Here is a 20,464-nt window from a genome sequence, read left to right on the forward strand (position 1 = left end):
ATGTATTGCCTTTTTCTTGCTTTCTCTGTGGTCTCGGCTAACCAATGAAATTTGATCGCCTTCCTCATCCTCTCGGTTGCACTCTCTGACTTCAATTGGCCCTCGTAAGGTAAGGAGCCTTATTTCCTCGCTCACACAATAGTACTAAGACTCTATCAAGTGCACGTTCGTGCAAACAAGACCAATCTTACAACCTCAGTGATCTGTTAGCCATCCCTGACTCAACCAAATCCATACCTGCTGCTCTGAATCCTCCCCCTGGCTTGGGAAATGACCATTTAAAAGTGGTTTCGAGTCAGAATTTAGGTGGCGATGGTGGGCAGTCCACTTTAGGACAAAGTTCACTGGCCCAACTAATAGCTGAGCATGAACAGAAGTGTACAAATGTTCCACCTCTAATTCCCTCCACTGCTTTCTCATTGGATAACACGGTTCCCCTCTCTACCAGTCCTTTTGGTTCTTTTCTTGGTCCTGCTGCCCCACTTTCTACAGTGCTCTCTCAGGGTCCTAGTGTTCCACCTATTTCCGGTTTGTCCGTTGGCTCTGGTGCGAGACTCTCCTCTGGTCTCTCTTTGGGCACGTCGGTCCCAGCTGGTCTGGGTGTGACATCCTCTTCTCTTTTAACCTGCTCTCTCAGTAGACTAGCACTGCAGGATTCCAAGCCATCCGCCCCTCTTCCTGTCTCATTGGGAAGTTTGAGCTCTGTCCTACAAAGTAGTGCACCTTTGGGAGTACCAGGACAAGCAAAAAGCTCTGGAAGCCTTTCATTGGCTGAGCTTATCCAAGAGCATCAGGACAACAGTCCTAAACTCTGTGAAAGTTTGCCTGGACTCCAAAATGCACATAATTCACATACAGCATGTCCTCAAAAGCCTATCCATGCATCTGCTGCAAATGCTCCTCCTGGCTTTTCAGAGGCACCATCCCTGTCCGACCTCTTGTCCCAACACCAAACGTCACTTGGGTTGCAACTTCCAACATGCAAGAGTGAAAATAAGTCTAATCAGCAAGCATCAAACAAATCAGCAGCCGCTGTGCCTAAGCCCCGCCCACTAAGCTTAAATCAGAGTGTTGATCTTAGTGCACTCATGTCCCAAACGTCTCCCGACGGTCGCTCACCAACCCTGTCGGGTTTTACCCACATCTCTGATAGTCAGAAAAAAGGTGTGCGTGTTAAACCATCGAATTTTGCGGTGGCGATGTGCGTGCCTGTGAGATACGAGAAGAGTCGGCGCAATAGAGCGATTCATAGCGCTTTCTTATACAGCAGACAAATGGAGAGAGTGAAAGAACGAGTGCAGTGTCTGCCTCTTCATCACATCACCCCGTTTTCTTTCAACACACCCTCTCCAGATGATATAGTCAAAGCGAATCAGAGGAAAGCTTTTACTCGAGACTGACTTTTTTTTAAAAAACACCTTTTAAACATCTACCAAACTGAAATTTGAACCCTCTAGGTGTTTTGCAACTCAGGTTCATTTAATTTTATACATTTAAAAAACGCCACAGCCACAATTTTGGCCATATTTCAAAGCCTAAATCGAGACATTGTCTGACTGAATGGTTAATAGTATATATAGAATGAACTGAATAGATTAGTGTTCATAGTTTTAGCAAAATGTGAACTTTAAGACGTCAACACTCAGATGGTTTGTACGTTTGAGCCCTGAAATTATTTAAAGCACTGAGACAGCTATTTTATCTTGTTCCCCATATAATACTTTATACTTTTGTATTTTTTCTATTTTTTTTATTTATTTACAGCTAACCATTACACTGGAAAGTTAAAAAAGGTCTGTAATTAGTAGTCTAAAAGGACTAATTTTTTTTGTCTGAAACATCACAACTTCAGTAATTTAGTATTACTTTTGAAGTATATTTTTAATTTTTCATTTGGATTTTCAGACTTTTTAAAATGATTCATTAAGCTAAATGTATATTTTTGTACTTGATTATGTAGTTTTACAAACATTTTGACAAATTATGCTTACATTCTAGAGTCGCTTTACATAGCAAAAAAAACACAGTAGGAACAAATACAGTGCAAAAATAAAGGATGAAAAAACAACAGATTCTCTCTACAGCTGTTTTGCTGCCTTTTGAAATGAGGCGCAGTGCTGGTTTACCACAAACACAGAAAGAGGGAAGACATTTGGGTTTGGGGGACACCTGGAGTTTTTCCTATTATGTGTTTTGACACTGAGCACTGTAAAAGTGCATTTTAGTTATTATAATGAACATTCAGTACACACTTTCATCTTTTTTTCTAATTGAATTTTGATTATTTCCTTTTTAATTTGTTTTAAAGCACTGATGTACATATGTGGTTGCTGTGGCAATGGGCCTGGCATTTTGTATATATTCTGAAATAAAGATTTTCCCGTTTCATTTCTGAGATTGATGTTGACGTGCGTGTGAATATGTGGGGGTGGAGGGGAACTTGAAGTGTGTGTTGAGGCTGAGCTTGTTTTTTGCTCACCTTAAAGGGCGTGTTAGCTTGTGGTGTTTATCACTTACGTGTGTCTGCTTGACTGCGTGTGTGCGCGCGTATGTACATATAAAACAGAGAGTCTTTGTGGCCACATAAAGGTGTTAACACGCCCAGAGTATATTGGAAGAGATTTGACAAAGGCTTTGCTTTCATTGTGGTAGACCATCCACCATGGGAGATGATACACACATGCACAGATCTGAAGATGGTCTAAAAAAAAACACACATACACACACACACCCCGTGCATGATTAGAGACTTTATTTCCTCATTGCACACTGACCTGATCTCTAAAACCAGTTTAATCCTGATAATCACTTGAAAAGAGGGTGTTCATTGGAATAGTTGGTGAATTACACTTACTTAAGCCTAAATAAACTAAAAGAATCAATTAAAAGACAACAAGTTTGGAACATTTAATCACTGACCGTTCTAGTTGGGTTTAAATGTTCATGGAACTTAAATGCACACACAGTACACTATTAGTCAAAAGTTTTTGGACAGTAAGATTTTTAAGTTTCATCTGCTCACCAAGCCTGCATTCATTTGATCCAAAATACAGCAAAAGCAGTAATATTGTTCTGTGTATTTTCTGCTCAACCAGCCTGCATTTATTTGGTCCAAAGTACAGCAGAAACTCTACAATTTTGATTTTTTTTTTTTTTACTTTTTAAAATAACTGTTTTCTATTTGAGTATATTTTAAAATGTATTTTACTCCTGTGATTTCAAAGCTAAATTTTTAGCATCATTACTGCAGTCTTCTGTGTCACATGATCCTTCAGAAATCATTCTAATATGCTGATTTGCTGTTTAAGAAATTATAGAAATGAATACTTTTATTTAGCAAGAATGCTTAAATTGTTCAAAAGTGATGAAGACATTTGAAAAGATTTTCAAAAGATATTTCAGATGGATGCTGTTCTTCTGAACTTTTTGTTCATCAAAGAAACCTGAAAAAAATCTACTAACCTGATAATAATAAATGTTTTTGAGCGGCGAATCAGAATATTAGAATGATTTCTGAAAGATCATGTGACTGAATCAATGATGCTAAAAATTCAGCTTCGAAATCGCAAGAGTTAATTACATTTTGAAGTATATTCAAATAGAAAACAGTTACGTTAAATAGTAAAATATTTTAAAATTGTACTGTTTTTGCTGTACTTTGGATCAAACAAATGCAGGCTGATTGAGCAGAAGAGACTTCTTTAAGAGACATTATTAATCTTTTGACTGGTAGTGTAAAATTACTAGTGCTGCTGTATTTAAAGATTTAAACTCCTAATCTTAAAGATTCTAAAAATTCTGAAATTCTGCCATTTACTTCCATTCCACTGCAGAACACAAAATAAGCCATTTTGAAGAACTGTTTTTGTTTTTGTCCATACAATGATTTCATTTAATGGACAAAAGATTATCTTATTTTGTGTCATAAATGTTTGGAACAACATGAGGGTGAGTGAATGATGAAAATCATGTGGTGTGTAACATGTCCTGCACACATGAATGTACCTCAGATCTTGCAGTTTGATGAAAGGTGTGTTTTTACATTTCCAAGAAATCAGACGTAGGACTTTGCATTTGGTGGACAATTAAACTGGCAAAAATCCCCTAGACTTAAGTTGAAGGAGGGACCTGTGCCATACCTAGAGACCAGAATAACTTGTTGATGGGCTTTTTTGACTTGGAACAGTAAGCAGGAATCTTACAACCTCTTTGAATATTCGTAGCAACTTCCTGGCAAACATCTGGAAAACTCTAGCATTACAGTGGCACTGGAGTTTTGCATGGACAAGTGTCCTTTGTTTTCAGAAAATGTAAAAATCCTGCTGCACTGTTAGGATGCTTTGAGTGCACACAGTTTTTCAGCTGTGTTTCTCACGTGTTCTTTTTAACTCTCTGTTTGCCGAGCCAAGCGTGGGTGAAGGCCTGCGTTTGAAAAGCATGGTGCATCTCACCTTTCGCACTTGCTGTCTTTCACTCCGTTTTGTAAATTCTATCTCTCTGCCATCTGACCACCTCAAGTCATCTATCCCTTTTTTTCCCCCCTCTGTTTTCTCTGCCTTTTTTACCACCCACACAGGAAAGAGTGACTGGTTTACAGCTGGCCCTGTTACTGCTCTTTGACGTTTTCTCCCTTTTGCACTTTGTGGCTTTTGCAGAAATGGTGATATGTCATTGTGCCTGTGCTGCTAGATGTGCAGCACTACATAGATTGGTCAGAGAGCAAAAACGCGAGAGGTTATTGACCCTATTTGAGACTGTCATTAAAGATCATTTGTAGCTAGTTTTCTCTTTCTCTGTCAGACTGTTTCTTGTTTTCTCATACTTTGCTTTCCCCTTTATCTTGTCAGTAGAACTAAAGATGATTTTACCCAGTTAGACTGTGAAGACTTGCAGAGGCTTAATTTACAGTGAACTATATAACTATTTAATTTAGCTAAAAGTAATTATTAGTGGTGTTTGCCAAGTTAAAAATCATTATTGGACTTAAGGATTTGAACAAACCCTAAACACTAGAAATTAAAGTTTGTCATGCAGTTAGTTCTGAACATTTTGTTCTACTAAGATGAATGATACTGCAAATCTTGTGGCTTGTTCCTCATATTTCTGAATAGTCAGTGTGATGTGTTTTTATTTATTATTTTATATCATATTTTATATCATTTATATCCCATAGATGTAAGTAGTACGGACCAAAGTTATATTGAAGAGCCCTGGGTATCATGGAGTCATGGCTGGTTTTTACTTGGTCAAGTAAGAAACTAATAGCTAGAATACACTGCATGATTTTTGCCCCGATTTTCCACTGATTTACAGTCTGAAGACGGTCATGCTAGTTGCTGAAAGTCTGCAGATTTGAGTTGACAGATTTTATAGAAAATTGCATAGTGTATAATGGTCACAGTCTTTTTATGGACTTTTTAAAGATTTTTTTGCTTCAGACTATGATTCCATCCAGTCAGATGAGATCAAACATGCTTGATGTGTTGAGCCAATTTTAGAACACATTGTTTTCATTTGTCATGCATCTCCTAGCAACATGTTGCATCTTTTTTGTGTGAGGTTGTTGTGATCGGAAAAACCTTAAAAGTCTTTTTAGTGTGTGAACCTCAGTTCGTTTAGTGTAGGGGTGCCAAAACTCATTCTTGAAGCTCCAGCTTGCGTCAATACACCTGCTTGGAAGTTTCTAGCATGCTTAGTAAATCCTTGATTAGCTGGATGGCCTTCCAGCACTGAGTTTGGGCACCCCTGGTTTAATGTATGATGGTTAGTTTTTCCTCTGTGACTATTACAGAGTTGGCAAGTATATGATGCCTAGTGTTTTAAAATCTGTTCCGATATTAAAAGTTGCATAGTGTTTTCCAGCCTTAAGTAGCAAACCGATTCAATTCCAAATGTTTCAGAAAGCCTTTGCAACCTCTTAGCGTTTTTGACTACATAGAATACCCATTCAGTGGTGTGTTTCCCAAAAGCATTGTTAGCAAATGATGGTCGCAAATTCTTTTTAACTCTGTTGGTAACAAAGACTTGTGGCCCTAGTTGCTTTTGGGAAATACAAGAAAAAAAATGATCTAAAATTTATTTAGAATATATTTAAAAATTATTTATAATACTAAATTATACATTTTGTATTATATTTGGCAGAGGGGAGTATTTTATTTATTTATTGGTAATTGGTAATTAATTTCAGTATTTTATCCTAAACTTTGCCATGTCAACATTTCTTCAAAAATGTCGTCTAATTTTTTACTTTATTTTAATTGATAAAAAAAGTTATTTGTAGTAGCTTTAGTTTAAAATAGCAACACTGAAGTACTCAGATTCAGAAACTTCTAGAAACCACCTGATTACTGTCAGTAGCTGCGTTTCCATTACCCTTCAAATTGCACAAATTGTAATTGCGTTAATTTTGCAAAAACTGCCATACATACATGTCCCATATAGAAGTTTTTTACGCTCACATGAGGGGTTTTTCAGGCAATTTGAAAAAGGAATATTTTGCAAAACTACAATGTAAACTTTTTTCCACATTTACAGTTTGCTTGGCATACATAAGTCACATGATCATTCTTTAATGTTCTGTAACCTCTAAGAAACATCTCATACGTAGCCGCTCACAAGTATAAGGGGCTTTCCTTGTCATTAATGCTTGAATAACCCCTTATTTACACTGCACACATCTGCAGTGCGTGGTTCTGACACAGCCACCAGAGCTGATCACTCCCACTCTAGTCAATGCTTGTGTTTTATACCATGTCTACGTCTCCTTCAAAATAAAATAAAAATAATGGCTGGCAGTGTTGGGCATGTTACTTTAAAAAAGTAATTATAGTTACTAGTTACTTCTCATAAATAGTAACGTCATTATAAGAGTTATAGAGTTACATCATCATAAAAATAACTAATTACCAGGGAATATTAAATATGTTGAATGAAATTTAAATGAAAAGAATAACATTTTTAATTTACTCACCAGATATATAAAGCTTAATGGCACAGTTTTTTAAATATCTGAATATACACAGCATCAGTCAGTCAAGCTTTATAATATGACATCATGATAATTTAGCATTACACTTTAGTAATTACAACTTTAGGATAACCATGTATAAATGCATATTTGTCATATTGACTGAACTTAGGACTGGTGGTGAGGCTTAAGATATTGTTTGTAATTTACTGTTTCTATAAAAAAGGGAAAAGGAACTAAAAATAATACTAAAGAGATAAATAAACTACTACAAATTCTACTACTAATAGCAATATAAAACGCCCTAAGGATTAATGAGCTGCTGGGTTCATGAATATCAATCTCGTTGTCTGCGTGCACTCGAACTGATTTGCTGAAATCAAAACAGGAGCGATAATAGGTGAGCGCCAGCCAATGAGATGGCCGTTTGCGCATTAGTTCCGCCTACTACCGGAGAAACTGGCAGTTCTTAAAGGGGTCATCAGATGCCCATTCTCCACAAGTTGATATGATTCTTTAGGGTCTTAATGAAAAGTCTATTAATATACTTTGGTTCAAAATTCTCAATAGTTGTGTAAAACAACACCCTTTTTACCTTGTCAAAATGAGCTCTGCAAAAATCATCTCATTCTGGTCGAGGCTGCTTTAAATGCAAATGAGCTCTGCTCGCCCCGCCCCTCTCTTCTCTCTGTGGAGAGACGCACCTGTTTACTTTAGCCGCGTTTAGCCGCTAAACTTACTAACTAGCACATTATTAGGAAAGGCAATCGCAAAGATTCATTAAAAATAAAAACCTTGTGCTCACTTCTGCTGTAAGTGAAGCTGGATCATGAATGCTTAGTGCGAACATAGACGGATATATGTAGATCGGGAGGTGCATTCCCTTCACAAACACACAATCTACTGCATCTTCAGTGGCTCAGATGTTGGGAGTAAATGACAACCACTACATTCATTATTAGATCCAGCAACACAACACCTTAATCGCTCAATCGGAGATATTCTTGTCTAACTTACATCCCTGCTCCGGCAATGAAACAAAGAGGGCAGACTGTTATAGCTGATCTGAGGTAAAACGCTCATGTCAATCAACTATCGTGGGAGCGGCCTCTGTCGGTGTGACGCAGGCATCTGAGAATGGCTCGGTTTGAAAAAGGGAATATAATTTTTACAGATTAATTAAAAACCTCTGCATGGATTTTTATCATTTATAGGGTAGATTTGTACATACACTGCCAACACACATTAATGTTCAAACAACATGCAAAAGTGAACTTAGCATTCGATGACCCCATTAAAAGCTGAAGAATTCAAAAAAAAAAAAAAATGTGAAGAATTCCAAAGGAACTCTTGTTATTTTGACAGGAAAATACAGCAAAGAGTATTGTTTACGTGTAGTGTGTCAATTCTGCATGGTATGTAAAACTGTCTCGCTCTGTATCTTTCTTTGCATGTGTGTGAGACAGAGCGGCGCCTACTCGTGTGCCTTCACGAATTACAGTTCATCAACTACAGGTACGCTGCGCGTTCATTCAGATGAACTGAAAAATAAAATTACTATAATATTATAGTAACGCCACTTTTTATTGTCAGTAATGCTAACGGGGGAAACAGTAATTCGTTTGATTACTCGTTACTGAAGAAAAAAATGCTGTTTATTTATAATGCCATGATTCCCATCACTGATGGCTAGTGCAATGGCTGCAATATACATAAACCCACCAGCATCGGTCGTCATAACTTATGACAGAAAAAATTTAATCATAAAATATTTTTTTTAATGGAAATGCCGTCATTTTGCAGTTGTTTTTTTGTTTTTTATCAACATTTATAAAATATCGCGAAATCAGTAATAGAAATGCACCTACTGGCTCTTTCAAGTAAAGTCTGTTCACTCTGCGGCCATATTTGCAACACCCCCGGGCAGCTATTTCAGACATCCAACACCAAGTCCTATCGCAATAATGGGGGAATCCTGAAATCTCAAAAACTGATTGTTGATCTTGCAATTAAATTATATATTTCAAAATCTAAAATGAACTGCCTCATAAATGTTGTTCCTTATACTCAAACACTGTTTTAAAAATCATATTTTTCAGTCTAGACCAGCCAATGTGCATATGTAGTCATAAGCACGAGTCTCTGACTTCTGTCCGCTTGTTAAGTTGTGACGTAAGATGCTGTTTCTGGGCCCAAGCCTCTACTCGTTTCACTTGAAAATACTACTCAACAGCTGTTTATGAGCACTGTTTATGCATATTACACATTTAAGATAAACATTTAAAAACCCTATGGTGTACACTATAGTCTTTGTGCTCACAGCGGCCAAGACACAAACATTTTAGCGATTTATCCACCTTTTTCTGAACATGGAAGTCGAAAACAGTCGTTTTAACATGGATTTTTATGGAAACAGAAGTTAGAATACTTCATGGCTCCGCTCATAGGTTACTCGGGGGGGTGGGGGGATAAAAGATGAATCATTGTCTGGCCATCGGGGATTTCGATATGGAGATAAAGGTTGGGATTATAATTTTTTGGTAGTATTATATCACATTGTGAGTGTATATTAGCACCGTTTGTTGCTTTCTTGTAGCATCTGATAGAGCGTTTGGACCTGGAGTGCTGATGCGTGACGTCACACTAAACAAGCAGAAGTGACGCAATGACTTTACCAATCAGTGATTGGCTCTTAGATTTAGAAGGCGGGACATATTATGCCATATTACTCATTATAGTTTCTCACATTCATAATAGATGTGAACCGTTTTTGTGTCTATAGTAGGGCTGTCAAATGATTAATCGCATACAAAATAAACGTTTGAGTTAATCGTGAATAATCGTTTGACAGCCCTAATCTAGTTTTTATTACTGTTCAGAATACCCTAGCCATCACATAGCAATGTGCTAAAATTTGCTCACAATGCCTAGCTTTACCCTAGCATCATTGTAGTGTTTTACGAGGCCACTCACATTTTTTTTAAAAACAAAAAAACGATATGACTAGTTTGCTGCTACAGGTGTTCTGAATCTTATTGATTGCTATGCAATTGTTCTAAAAGTTAAGGACAAAAATGTTGCTACATTGTTGCAAAGGTTTTCTTACAGGCTAGTTTCAAGTACTGTTTTAAAGATGGAGGTGTTGAAGAATGTCCTATTCATAGGCTTTTGTCAACCTTTGCCCTTCCCTGTTTATGAAAAAGATTAAGTAAGACCTGTGTGTGCTGCATCTGAGTGCCTCTGTCATGTTCGTGTATTGTTTTCAGCAGGTGTGTACCATATGGGCAAGGCTGTATGTGAGAAAATCTGTAATGGTGTGTGAGATGTCATTGTGAATCGAGGATATCTGAATGGCAGTAGTGAGGTGAGTGTACGGGGATTTCCCCATAGTTATGGGACAGCAGTGCTACTCTCAACCCAATAAACATAACTGATATGGAAAAGAAGGGGATGAAAGATAAGCTGGAGAGAAGATAATGTAGGTTGTAAGTGTTTTGGAAAGAAGACCGTTCCTTCTTGGGTTTTTGCACTGTTTTATTGTCCTGTTTCTTTCCAGGACTTGTAACACTAGCTCCCCCTACTGGAACAAAAACACACATATTTGACTTTCCAGATCTCTTTAGTTAGACCGCGTATTATGATTAAATACAGCTTGTATTTTTCCTTGCTTTTGTTACTGTGATTCTACCCCCATATTTGGTTCATAACGTCTTGCAAATGGAGGTGTGACGCTAACAGGTAGTTCACAGGTCTAGAAAGATGAAGAACAGCATGAGAGATGTGTGCAGTCACTGTCAGTGACTAAAAAGAGACGACAGATTATCAGGTAGGATCATGTCTCACTGGTGTTTGAATAGTCCTGGATCCGTTTTCTAGGAAGAGCACATTTACATATCCTGAAGGGTGTGTGTCTCTCTTTTTTTTTTGGTGCTACCTGTACAGTATTTTCTTCCCTTTTTTATTGTCGTCACAGATGAGTAATGCTCTTTTGAACAACATCCGACAGAGCCAGAGTCAACAATGCTTTATTGATAGCTAACGTATACAATATTTCCAAAGCATATTTAATAGTGCCAGTGTTGCCAAGAATTGGGCTACTTTAACGGTATTTTACCCCCTGGAATGCAAATTTTACGACTGGACCCCCTCCAAAACCTGATTGGGCTAGTTTTGAGTAAAAATTGAGCGGGTTTTGTTGCGAAAACCTGGCAACCCTGAATAGTACTGAAATGGACAATATAAATACTCACTAAGGTAAAAGTATATGTAAATGTATAAATAACATATATGGAGAAAATAGTATTTAAAAAAAAAAAAATTCATTAGGGGTGAATTATTGTTAGTACTTTCGCTGTTTTGTTTTTTTTTTGGATGCAAAAAAATATTTATTTATTTTTTTGGTTGACCATCAGAGTGGAAATGGCAAAAATGGTAGCCTTTTTTGCATTTTAAGGTTTTTTTTTTTTGTTTTTTTTTTTTTTTTGCTCTTCGAGTTGAATTTGGCAGCGCAGAGCGTTCTGGCGACTGTGTGTGTAGAGATATGTTGTGTGGGTGTGGTTTGTGTGTAAAGTGTTGCTGAGTGTGTGAATGTGTGTGTTCAGATGAGAGATATTTTGTGGGTGTGGCCGAGTGTGTGTGCGCGAGAGAGCAGGTGAATTGATATCTACATTCCCCAGCACTTCCTGTCCCTGTAACAGGTGTGTGTGTATATGTGTGTTTTGTGCATAAAGAGTCCTTGCGGTGTGGCCATTTCAACTCAGATGCATCTGGGGACTTGTATGGTGTTCATTTTTATAGTTTATATGACGGTGCAAATACATGTACTTTCTCACGTTACGATACCTTAAAAATGATTAAGATCAATGTTTTTTTCCCCAAGGTGAGTCAGACACCTTACAAATTCTCCCGAAGTTCAAGTGTTTTTTCCCTCTTGTGTTTTTCCCTTGAATTTATATATTGTTTTATATTATAAATATATAACATCTCCCTAACCTACTCGTCTTCTCATCTTCATTTTTTGTTCTCGGGGGTTAGAGGTTGCATTACTTCAGCACATTAACCCTTTGTGTGCTGGAAGTGCACAGTCAGTGTGGGAGTACATGTGACGTGCCGGAGTTAACCCTTTCCTGGCCAGAGCGTTCACTGCTCAGTGCGAGATGACTGGCTGTGGCCGTTGCTACTGAAACGGCTCTACTGCTATGACGAGACACAGAGCACTCGCTGCAGCCATTTACCTTACAGGGACAGAAAAAAATAACTCTCTCATCCTCGTTTTTGTTCATCCCTTCCCCCTCTCTGGCTCTGAGAGCCTGTTTTGGTGCGGCGTGGAGGAGTTGACTCATGAATTTCAGTAAGATAGTGAGAAAACAGGGCTCAGCGCATGTCGAGTGCACAGACACACACATCTGCTCATCTGAAAATGAGTAACCCTTTATACTGTACCAAACAGGAAACTTCATAAAATGTACACTGTCATACATTTAATGAAAGTAGTATTGTGCAAAAAGTTTTGCTTTGTGCTAAAAAAAAGTTTCTGAAGAAAAAAAGTAGAATAGCTTACCCAAATATGAAAGTCGGTTGAAAATGTTCTCACCCTTGGGCCATCCGAGATGTAGATGAGTTTATTTCTTCTTCAAAACAGATTTGGAGAAAATTGCATTCCATTCCATTATTTGCTCCTTAGTGGATCCTCCGTAGTGAATGGGTGCCGTCAGAATGAGAGGCCAAACAGCTGATTAAAAACATCAATTGACATGACTCCTATTTCTCAATTAACATATTGTGAAGTGTAAAGCTGTGTAGTTGTATGAAACAAATCTATTATTCAGGCATTTTATCTTTAAACTGTTACTTTTGGCCAAAATATAATCCATAAGAACACTTTGAAAAAGTGAAAAGTCCATCTCCTGTTGTTTTCTCACAGTCTATTATCTGTGCAAATTTCTCTCCTGATTCAGAAAAGACATTTATTTATTTATTTGCATATACAACATACAAAATAAAAGTTTGAGTTGGCCTAATATATGTGTGTGTACTGTGTGTAGTAATTATGTATATATTTAAGAAATATTTACAAGTATATGTATTTATTATTCATTTTATATAATTTATATTTTATATAAATAAAAATATTTTGTACATTTATATGTTTATCTTAAAAATATACATTAATTTGTGTGTATTTATATATACATAATAATTACACACACAAATATTAGGCAAGCTCAAACTTTTATTTCGTATGCAATTAATCATGATTAATCGTTTGACATCCCTAATTTATTTATTTTTAACAGGAGAAAGTGTTATTAGAGAGGACTTTACTTTTGCTGGGAAGAAACTATTTAAATTAAAACGTTTTGAATTTGTTTATTAAAAACACAGCTTTTTTTGCCTCACAACTTGCTAATTCATGGACTGGAGTTGTGTGAATTACTTGTGGATTATAACAAACTAATCTATATCTTGGATGGCTTGACAGTGAGTACACTTCTATTTGGGTGAACTATTTCTTTAACCTTTTTTTAAAAAAAAAGCTAAATATCAAATATAAATGTTATTTAAAAATCTAAATTTAGTGTATGCATGCTCTTTTCTATATTCTAGCTAAAGCACGGGAAGCTCCAGAGAGTCGTGTTGAAGCAGAGGTTGTCCCGAAGGTTGCCCGCATGACTGTGTCAGGCAAGAAGCAGACCATGGGCTTTGATGTGCGAAGGTAAGCCAATTGAGGTAACATGGAAGTGGTTTAAATATCTGCCCTTATAACCCAAACATAGTAGGTTCAAACCTTATAAGGGGTGCTCTGAACTATGTGATCTTTCACCATCATTCACTCTTGAACGAAGCATTTAACCACAGTTTACTCCACGGGGACTGTCCCTGTAACAAGCGCACTGTATCGCAGTGTCCTAATCAGGCAAGATATGTCACGTGTCAGTGATTTGTCAGTCTACAGTGAACAAAAGCGAAATACTTAAAACCACTCAAGGTATTTCATAGTCTGTGAAGTTATGTGGATGTAGCTCAATGTACAGTTACAATGTACAGGCTTGGAATTAGATTTTATGATTGGCACGGCAGTGTTGTTTCAGTTTTGTTTATATACTGTTATAATATTGATTAATATTTTGAATTAGCTTTTATTTTTATATTGTCAGATTTAATTTTAGTTTTAGTGTTTTTATATGGTTTTATATTTTGTCTAAGTTTCTCTTTTGGTATTTCTATTAATTCTATTTTAATACTTAAGCTAAAACTTATTTTATTTCAGCAAAATCTCTAATTTTCATATTATTTAGTGTTTATTTATGAAATTTCAGTTTTTTTATGTTTCAGCATGACACCACAGAAATAGAAAGTGTAGGTCGATTTGAATGAAAATGTTAGAATTTTGTGTCTTGGTGTCGTGGAACTCTGACATTTTTTTTAATTTACGGGGAAAATGACATTCTTCTTGGTCATCTGCTATTCAAAGAATACCAGATGGTACAGGGTTAATTCTCCAAACCAGGCCAAGTTTATCTACCTGCATTGCATTCTGGGATAGCAGAAAACCACAGAGAGATGGCTGGTGTCTGTAGATTAATCTCGCACACTCATAAACACAAACCCACAGCCTATCACTACCACTCCTTCAGCCACAGACCACACCCGTTGAGCTCAGTAAGAAGGGTGTAGGGGTGTCTGCAGGTGGAACAGCCAGTGTACTTTTATTAAAAAAGGTTAAGTTTGTTCAGAACAGTTTGTTTCAGTGGCTGTTGGAGGACTCGTGCTAAAGTTTCAACACAGTCTTTCCATTTCAGAAGAACTTTGTAGGTTTTTACTAACAATATGTTGGACTTTAATGTTTAAAAAGTTGAAAATATATACATTAACATTCAGGTTTGGGGTCAGTAAAATTTGGTTTGAAAGAAAATTAATACTTTTGATGCATTAAATGAATCAAAAGTGACAGTAAAGACATTTATAATGTTACATAATGCGTTTTTTTTTTTTTTTTATATGTTCTATTCATCAAAGAATCCTAAAAATGTATCAAGGTGTCCACAAAAATATTCATGATAAAATAATAGTAAAAAATGATTTTATGAGCACCGAATCAGCATAAAAGAATGATTTCTGAAGTATATATTCTAAAATAATGGCTACACTTTCAAATGTTTTGGAATAGAAAATAGTTATTTCAAAATTGTAATAATGTTTAACAATATTACTATGTTTTTATTAATTAATTGCAGCCATGGTGAGCTAAATTAAGTTACTAACCCCCAAAAATGCAAAAATGTGTTTTAAAAATTAGGCATAATGTTTTGTATGTTTATCACAGTCTTGTTTTTGTTAATGTCAGATTAGCTAAATGTGGGGTTTAGTTGACTTTAAAGGGTTAGGTAGGTAGGTAACTTTATTGTCATTCAGCTGTACATGTAGGATGTACAAAATTATGAATGAAATTTAATTTCACTGGCTCATAAAGACAAACTACACTAAATCTAAAACACACACTACTGTACAAAATCAGTATTAGAAATATAATTTAAAACCTAATGAAGAAAATACTCCAACATGCATTAAGAATATAACACAAAAAAATAACTAATATAAATAATTAATAAATACATAGTAATTGGCAGCGTCTATAACAAATTATTGCACTTAAGTGGCCACATATAAGTACAATAAGTTCATGAATAGATAGAATTATTGCAGTATCCCCATCTCGTCCCATTGAACAAATTCACTTTAAAATTAAAATTCTGTCATTAATTACTCACCTTCTTGTCTTTCCAAACCCGTAAGACCTTTGCTCATCTTTAGAACACAAATTAAGATATTTTTGATGAAATCCAAGAGCTTTCTGACCCTGTATAGACAGCAACTACCATGTTCAAGGGCCAGAAAGGTAGTAAGGACATCATTAAAATAGTCCATGTGACATCAGTAGTTCAACCGTAATGTTATGAAGCTATGAGAATACTTTTTGTGCACAAAGATGACAAAAAATAAGAACTTTAGATTTTCTTCTCTTAAGTGTCATTCTTCAATGACAATACCACGATGCATGCATGTAGTGTTGCTGATGCAGAAGCCGCTTTAAGGTGCTGTTTGATTAATTTATTTATGTTTTGTGTGTGTCCTTTATAGTGCGGAAGAAAACGGCGTTGTCACCCCATCAGTTCGCAGAGGGCCGAGTCCAGAGGTCACCGCTCCACCAACCACAGAAACTCCATCCAAATCGTCGACCGTGAATGAAGACTCAACTGTCCCAACCCCGAATCGACCAGCTGGAAAGAGCAAACAGCAGCTGAACATCCGTGCTGAACTAGAGAAGAGACAAGGAGGAAAACCATTACTCAACCTGGTGGTCATAGGCATGATATTCTCTCTTTCACTATCCATCCCACCACATTATATCTTGGTGAAGCATATGAATTTGCTTTATTCTTTTGATTACAAGTCCAAAAAGTTGTCCCCTAGACCAGTGGTTCTCAACTCCAGTCCTCAGGCCCCACTGCTCTGCACATTTTGTATGTCTCCCTCATTTAACACACCTGATTCAGATCATCAGCTCATTACAAAATGTGCAGAGCAGGGGGTTCCAGGGCCTGGTGTTTAGAACCACTGCCCTAAAGTATTCAGATGCCTAATGTCTATATGTTGGATAACAGAACCAGTATATATGCAATGAATGTGAAACTTGAACTGTTTTTGTATTTGTAGGTCATGTAGATGCTGGTAAGAGCACTCTCATGGGTCATCTCCTATATCTGCTGGGGAATGTTAATAAGAGAACCATGCATAAATATGAGCAGGAGGCCAAGAAAGCTGGCAAGGCCTCATTCGCCTATGCGTGGGTACTGGACGAGACAGGAGAGGAGAGAGACAGGTAAGTTTATTAAAAACACAATCAGGTGTCATTTCTGTTTGGTAGAACTCACCCAAACGAAGATTTATTTGTTTCTTTTTCATAGAGGAGTGACCATGGATGTGGGCATGACCAAGTTTGAGACTGACTCGAAAGTTATTACTCTGATGGACGCACCAGGACACAAAGACTTCATTCCGAACATGATCACAGGAGCTGCACAGGTACTTCGACTTAGAATGAACATGTTTTTTCAAGCATTTGTTTTGAGCAGCAACTTTCATTCTTCAAAAAAGATGCAGAAGCCTCATAGAAGTTGTACATAAAACTTGTGCGTTATATTCCCAATATTAAAAAGCCATTTAATAACTTTGTGTGAATTGGACAGACTAAAAAAGTGATTCACTGAAAATCTTGGCTTCTGCCCTACTGTAACTCATTGGTTTATGAATGAATCATTATGTTAAGTTGGATCTTTAATGAAGCAGTTGATATGGGTAAAAAATGATCTGAATGAATCATTGACAAATCAGACTGATTCAGCTTCAGCTTACTGACTCAGTGATTTGGCCGCAGTGGTTAACAGCTCACTACAGGGGAAAATTACCATTGAATGATGTAATTTTGGTCTGTTTCTCACACAAAGTTATTATGTGTTGTCTTAAGTCTGTTTGACTTGAGAGGACCTGGAAATTAGTGCACAAGTCATATGAACCACGTTTATCATGCCTTCACAGTGTGTTTTTTGAAATGTGAAACCTTGAGTCCGCATTTATTAGAATTTCATGGAAAACAGGGCACTTTATTCAGAATTTCTCCACATAAGATTTAGATTGACATTAAAGTGAGTAAATGACCTGATTTTTCATTTCTGGTTGAGCTAGTCTTTTAATAAGGGCCTGTTCTTCCTTTGTCTGCTCGCTTTTTGCGTGCTCATGAGTTGATGAGAGGACAACTGATGTCTCTGCATTTCTTGTGCACAGTAAAGTCTCAATGAAACTTGTTTTTTGTGGATTTGGGTGCCACCACCACTAGTACTCTGTGAATGAGTGTGTGTGTTTGGATTTAGCTGATACCTACAAATGCATTGAATGAAATTAGTCACATTGTGCAGGCCGGATTTACTCATTTCCTCTAGTCAGTCTGCTGAGAAAGGGTTTTTGGGGGCAAGTGGGTGTATGTGTATATTGAGGGTGGGTGTGTATTGGGTCTAGACTATGACTGAATGATGTCGGAAGTTGAAATTGACATGACAAAGCAATACTGATTTGAGAATCTGTAACATCTTTGAATATATAAATAAATGTATAAAAACATTATTAATTTATATATGAATTTTTATATAATAGTTTATACAATTTATATATTATTTATATACACGTTTATATATAATTTATATATAAGTTTATATAATAGTTTTTATATAATAATTTTTTATATATGAGTAATAATATAATAATCTATTTTATTTATTTATATATATATATATATATATATATATATATATATATATATATATATATATATATATATATATATATATATATATATGTGTATTTATATATCTATTTTTATATATGTGACCCTGGACCAGAATTTGGCTGAGAAATTACTCCCAAAAGATCATTTAAAGTCATTGTTGTGTAAAGCATCAAACAGACATTACAAAAAGTAGCTTCAGCAAGAAATAATTGGTTTAATACATTTATTTTATTTGATTCTAAATAGAATTTATTACACATAAACTGGAAAAGAAGATAATTTGAGAAAAATCTCTGTATTTTTTGTTCATACAATGTAAGTCATTGGTGACCAAAACAGCTTTGTTACCAACAGTCTTCAAAATACCTTTTATTTTCCACAAAAGAAAGGTTTTGAAACAACATGAGGGTGTGAAGTAAATGGAATAAAGTAAATGGCTCTCTGAATCATTTTGTGGTTCACACGGTTCGTTCAAAACGCGGATTCATTCAGAAACTAAACATCACTGTGTTGCTCGGATATTGCTCTTGCTGCCGGTGTGATATCCTGTAACATGTAATATATATAAATATGAGACAAAACACATATAGGGACATTTTTTTGCACTAATATCTAGAATTTTAAGACATAACTGCATTTGTAGAGTTGTTGGCCTGCATCATATTTGTCAAGTGAATTATATGAAATATAAGATGACGTACAGGTCTGGGGGCGGGGCCAGAGCGTTAACTGCGTCAAAATGTTTTAATTGCATTAATTTTTCATAACTAATTAATTAGGTTAACACGTTAAACCGACAGCCCAAATATATATATACAGGTGTCTTTTGTGGTGGATTCTGGACTCTGAGGATCTGAGTAGGTGTTTGTGTGTTTCGCAGGCAGATGTGGCTGTGTTAGTCGTAGATGCCAGCCGTGGAGAGTTTGAGGCCGGGTTCGAGGCAGGGGGGCAGACCCGCGAACACGGCCTGCTGGTTCGATCCCTCGGAGTCACACAGCTTGCCGTTGCTGTCAACAAGATGGACCAGGTGGGTAACCATGATGACCACAACATTGTACAGTAACCACGGCAGTGTCAGTCATGATTTTATTTATGTCTGAGAACTCAGCTTCAATGACTCTCCCACCATTCCTGCTCATCACATTCAGTGTCTGTATGTGTGTGTTTGCAGGTGAACTGGCAGCAGGAGAGGTTCCAGGAAATCATCTCGAAGCTCGGTCACTTCCTGAAGCAGGCTGGTTTTAAGGTAATGTAGGCTGTGTGCTTGGAGGATGTTTATGTATGTTTTGCCCTTGTAATTTTCCCCTAAATTTTTTGTTGCTTTCGTTTAAGTGCATGATTTTTCTTGTGTACTTGTGTCTGCAAACGTTTGTCTGTTAGTGCTTCTGGATAAAGTGAGACTTTATCTGATCAATGACACATCCAGAAACTGCATTTTAAAAATATGCTTCACATACATGTTTCTGATTGAATCTAACACAATATCAGCTTACAGGCTGATAATTGTCACTTATTTTTCTGCCTGGTTTTCTATTGCTGCTTGCTACAAATGCATATTAAAGAAACTGTTTACCCCTCTTTCTACAAAATGTTATTTGCATTTTGTAAAACACACAAGCACGTTTTGTAAAACATCCAGTGTGCTATTTTTATGAGCTTGTGATGTGGTATAGCAGTAACACTTTACAATAAGGTGCCATTTATTAAAGTTGAATGAACAATGAACAATACATTAATTACACTATTTGTTAATATTTGTTAAAGGGGTCATTGGATGCCCATTTTCAACAAGTTGATATGATTCTTTAGGGTCTGAATGAAAAGTCTATAATATACTTTGGTTAAAAATTCTCAGTGGTTATGTAAAACACCACCTTTTTTACCTTGCCAAAATCAGCTCTGCAAAAATCATCTCATTCTGATGGATTGTTTCTTTAAATGTTGTCGGGAGTAAATGACGACCACTATGTTCATTATTACATCCAGCAACACAACACCTCAGTCGCTCAATCGGAGATATTCTTGTCTAACTTACATCCCTGCTTCGGCATCGTAACAATGGTGCTCGGACTGTTACAGCTGATTTAGGCGGGTCTGAGGTAAGACGCTCATGTCAATCAACTATCGTGGGAGCGGCTTCTAATGTTAACTAA

General features: G+C 36.5%; 1 protein-coding gene across 2 annotated transcripts in view; it reads left to right on the plus strand.

Moving 5' to 3' along the window:
* The window catches only part of hbs1l (HBS1-like translational GTPase), a 30,856-nt gene that overhangs the window by 4,118 nt on the left and 6,274 nt on the right, over positions 1 to 20,464 (plus strand). The window contains exons 5-10 of one of the 2 annotated variants that reach the window (XM_051095909.1): positions 13,574 to 13,682; positions 16,109 to 16,335; positions 16,685 to 16,850; positions 16,936 to 17,053; positions 19,192 to 19,338; positions 19,483 to 19,557. In XM_051095909.1, the coding sequence (XP_050951866.1) occupies positions 13,574 to 13,682; positions 16,109 to 16,335; positions 16,685 to 16,850; positions 16,936 to 17,053; positions 19,192 to 19,338; positions 19,483 to 19,557 (842 nt within the window). Of the gene's footprint in view, positions 1 to 114; positions 2,396 to 13,573; positions 13,683 to 16,108; positions 16,336 to 16,684; positions 16,851 to 16,935; positions 17,054 to 19,191; positions 19,339 to 19,482; positions 19,558 to 20,464 lie in introns of those variants that run through there. The other variant, XM_051095910.1, reaches the window with a different exon arrangement.

This window comes from Labeo rohita, chromosome 23, assembly GCF_022985175.1.
Source record: "Labeo rohita strain BAU-BD-2019 chromosome 23, IGBB_LRoh.1.0, whole genome shotgun sequence".
In the NCBI taxonomy this organism is placed as follows: Eukaryota; Metazoa; Chordata; class Actinopteri; order Cypriniformes; family Cyprinidae; genus Labeo; species Labeo rohita.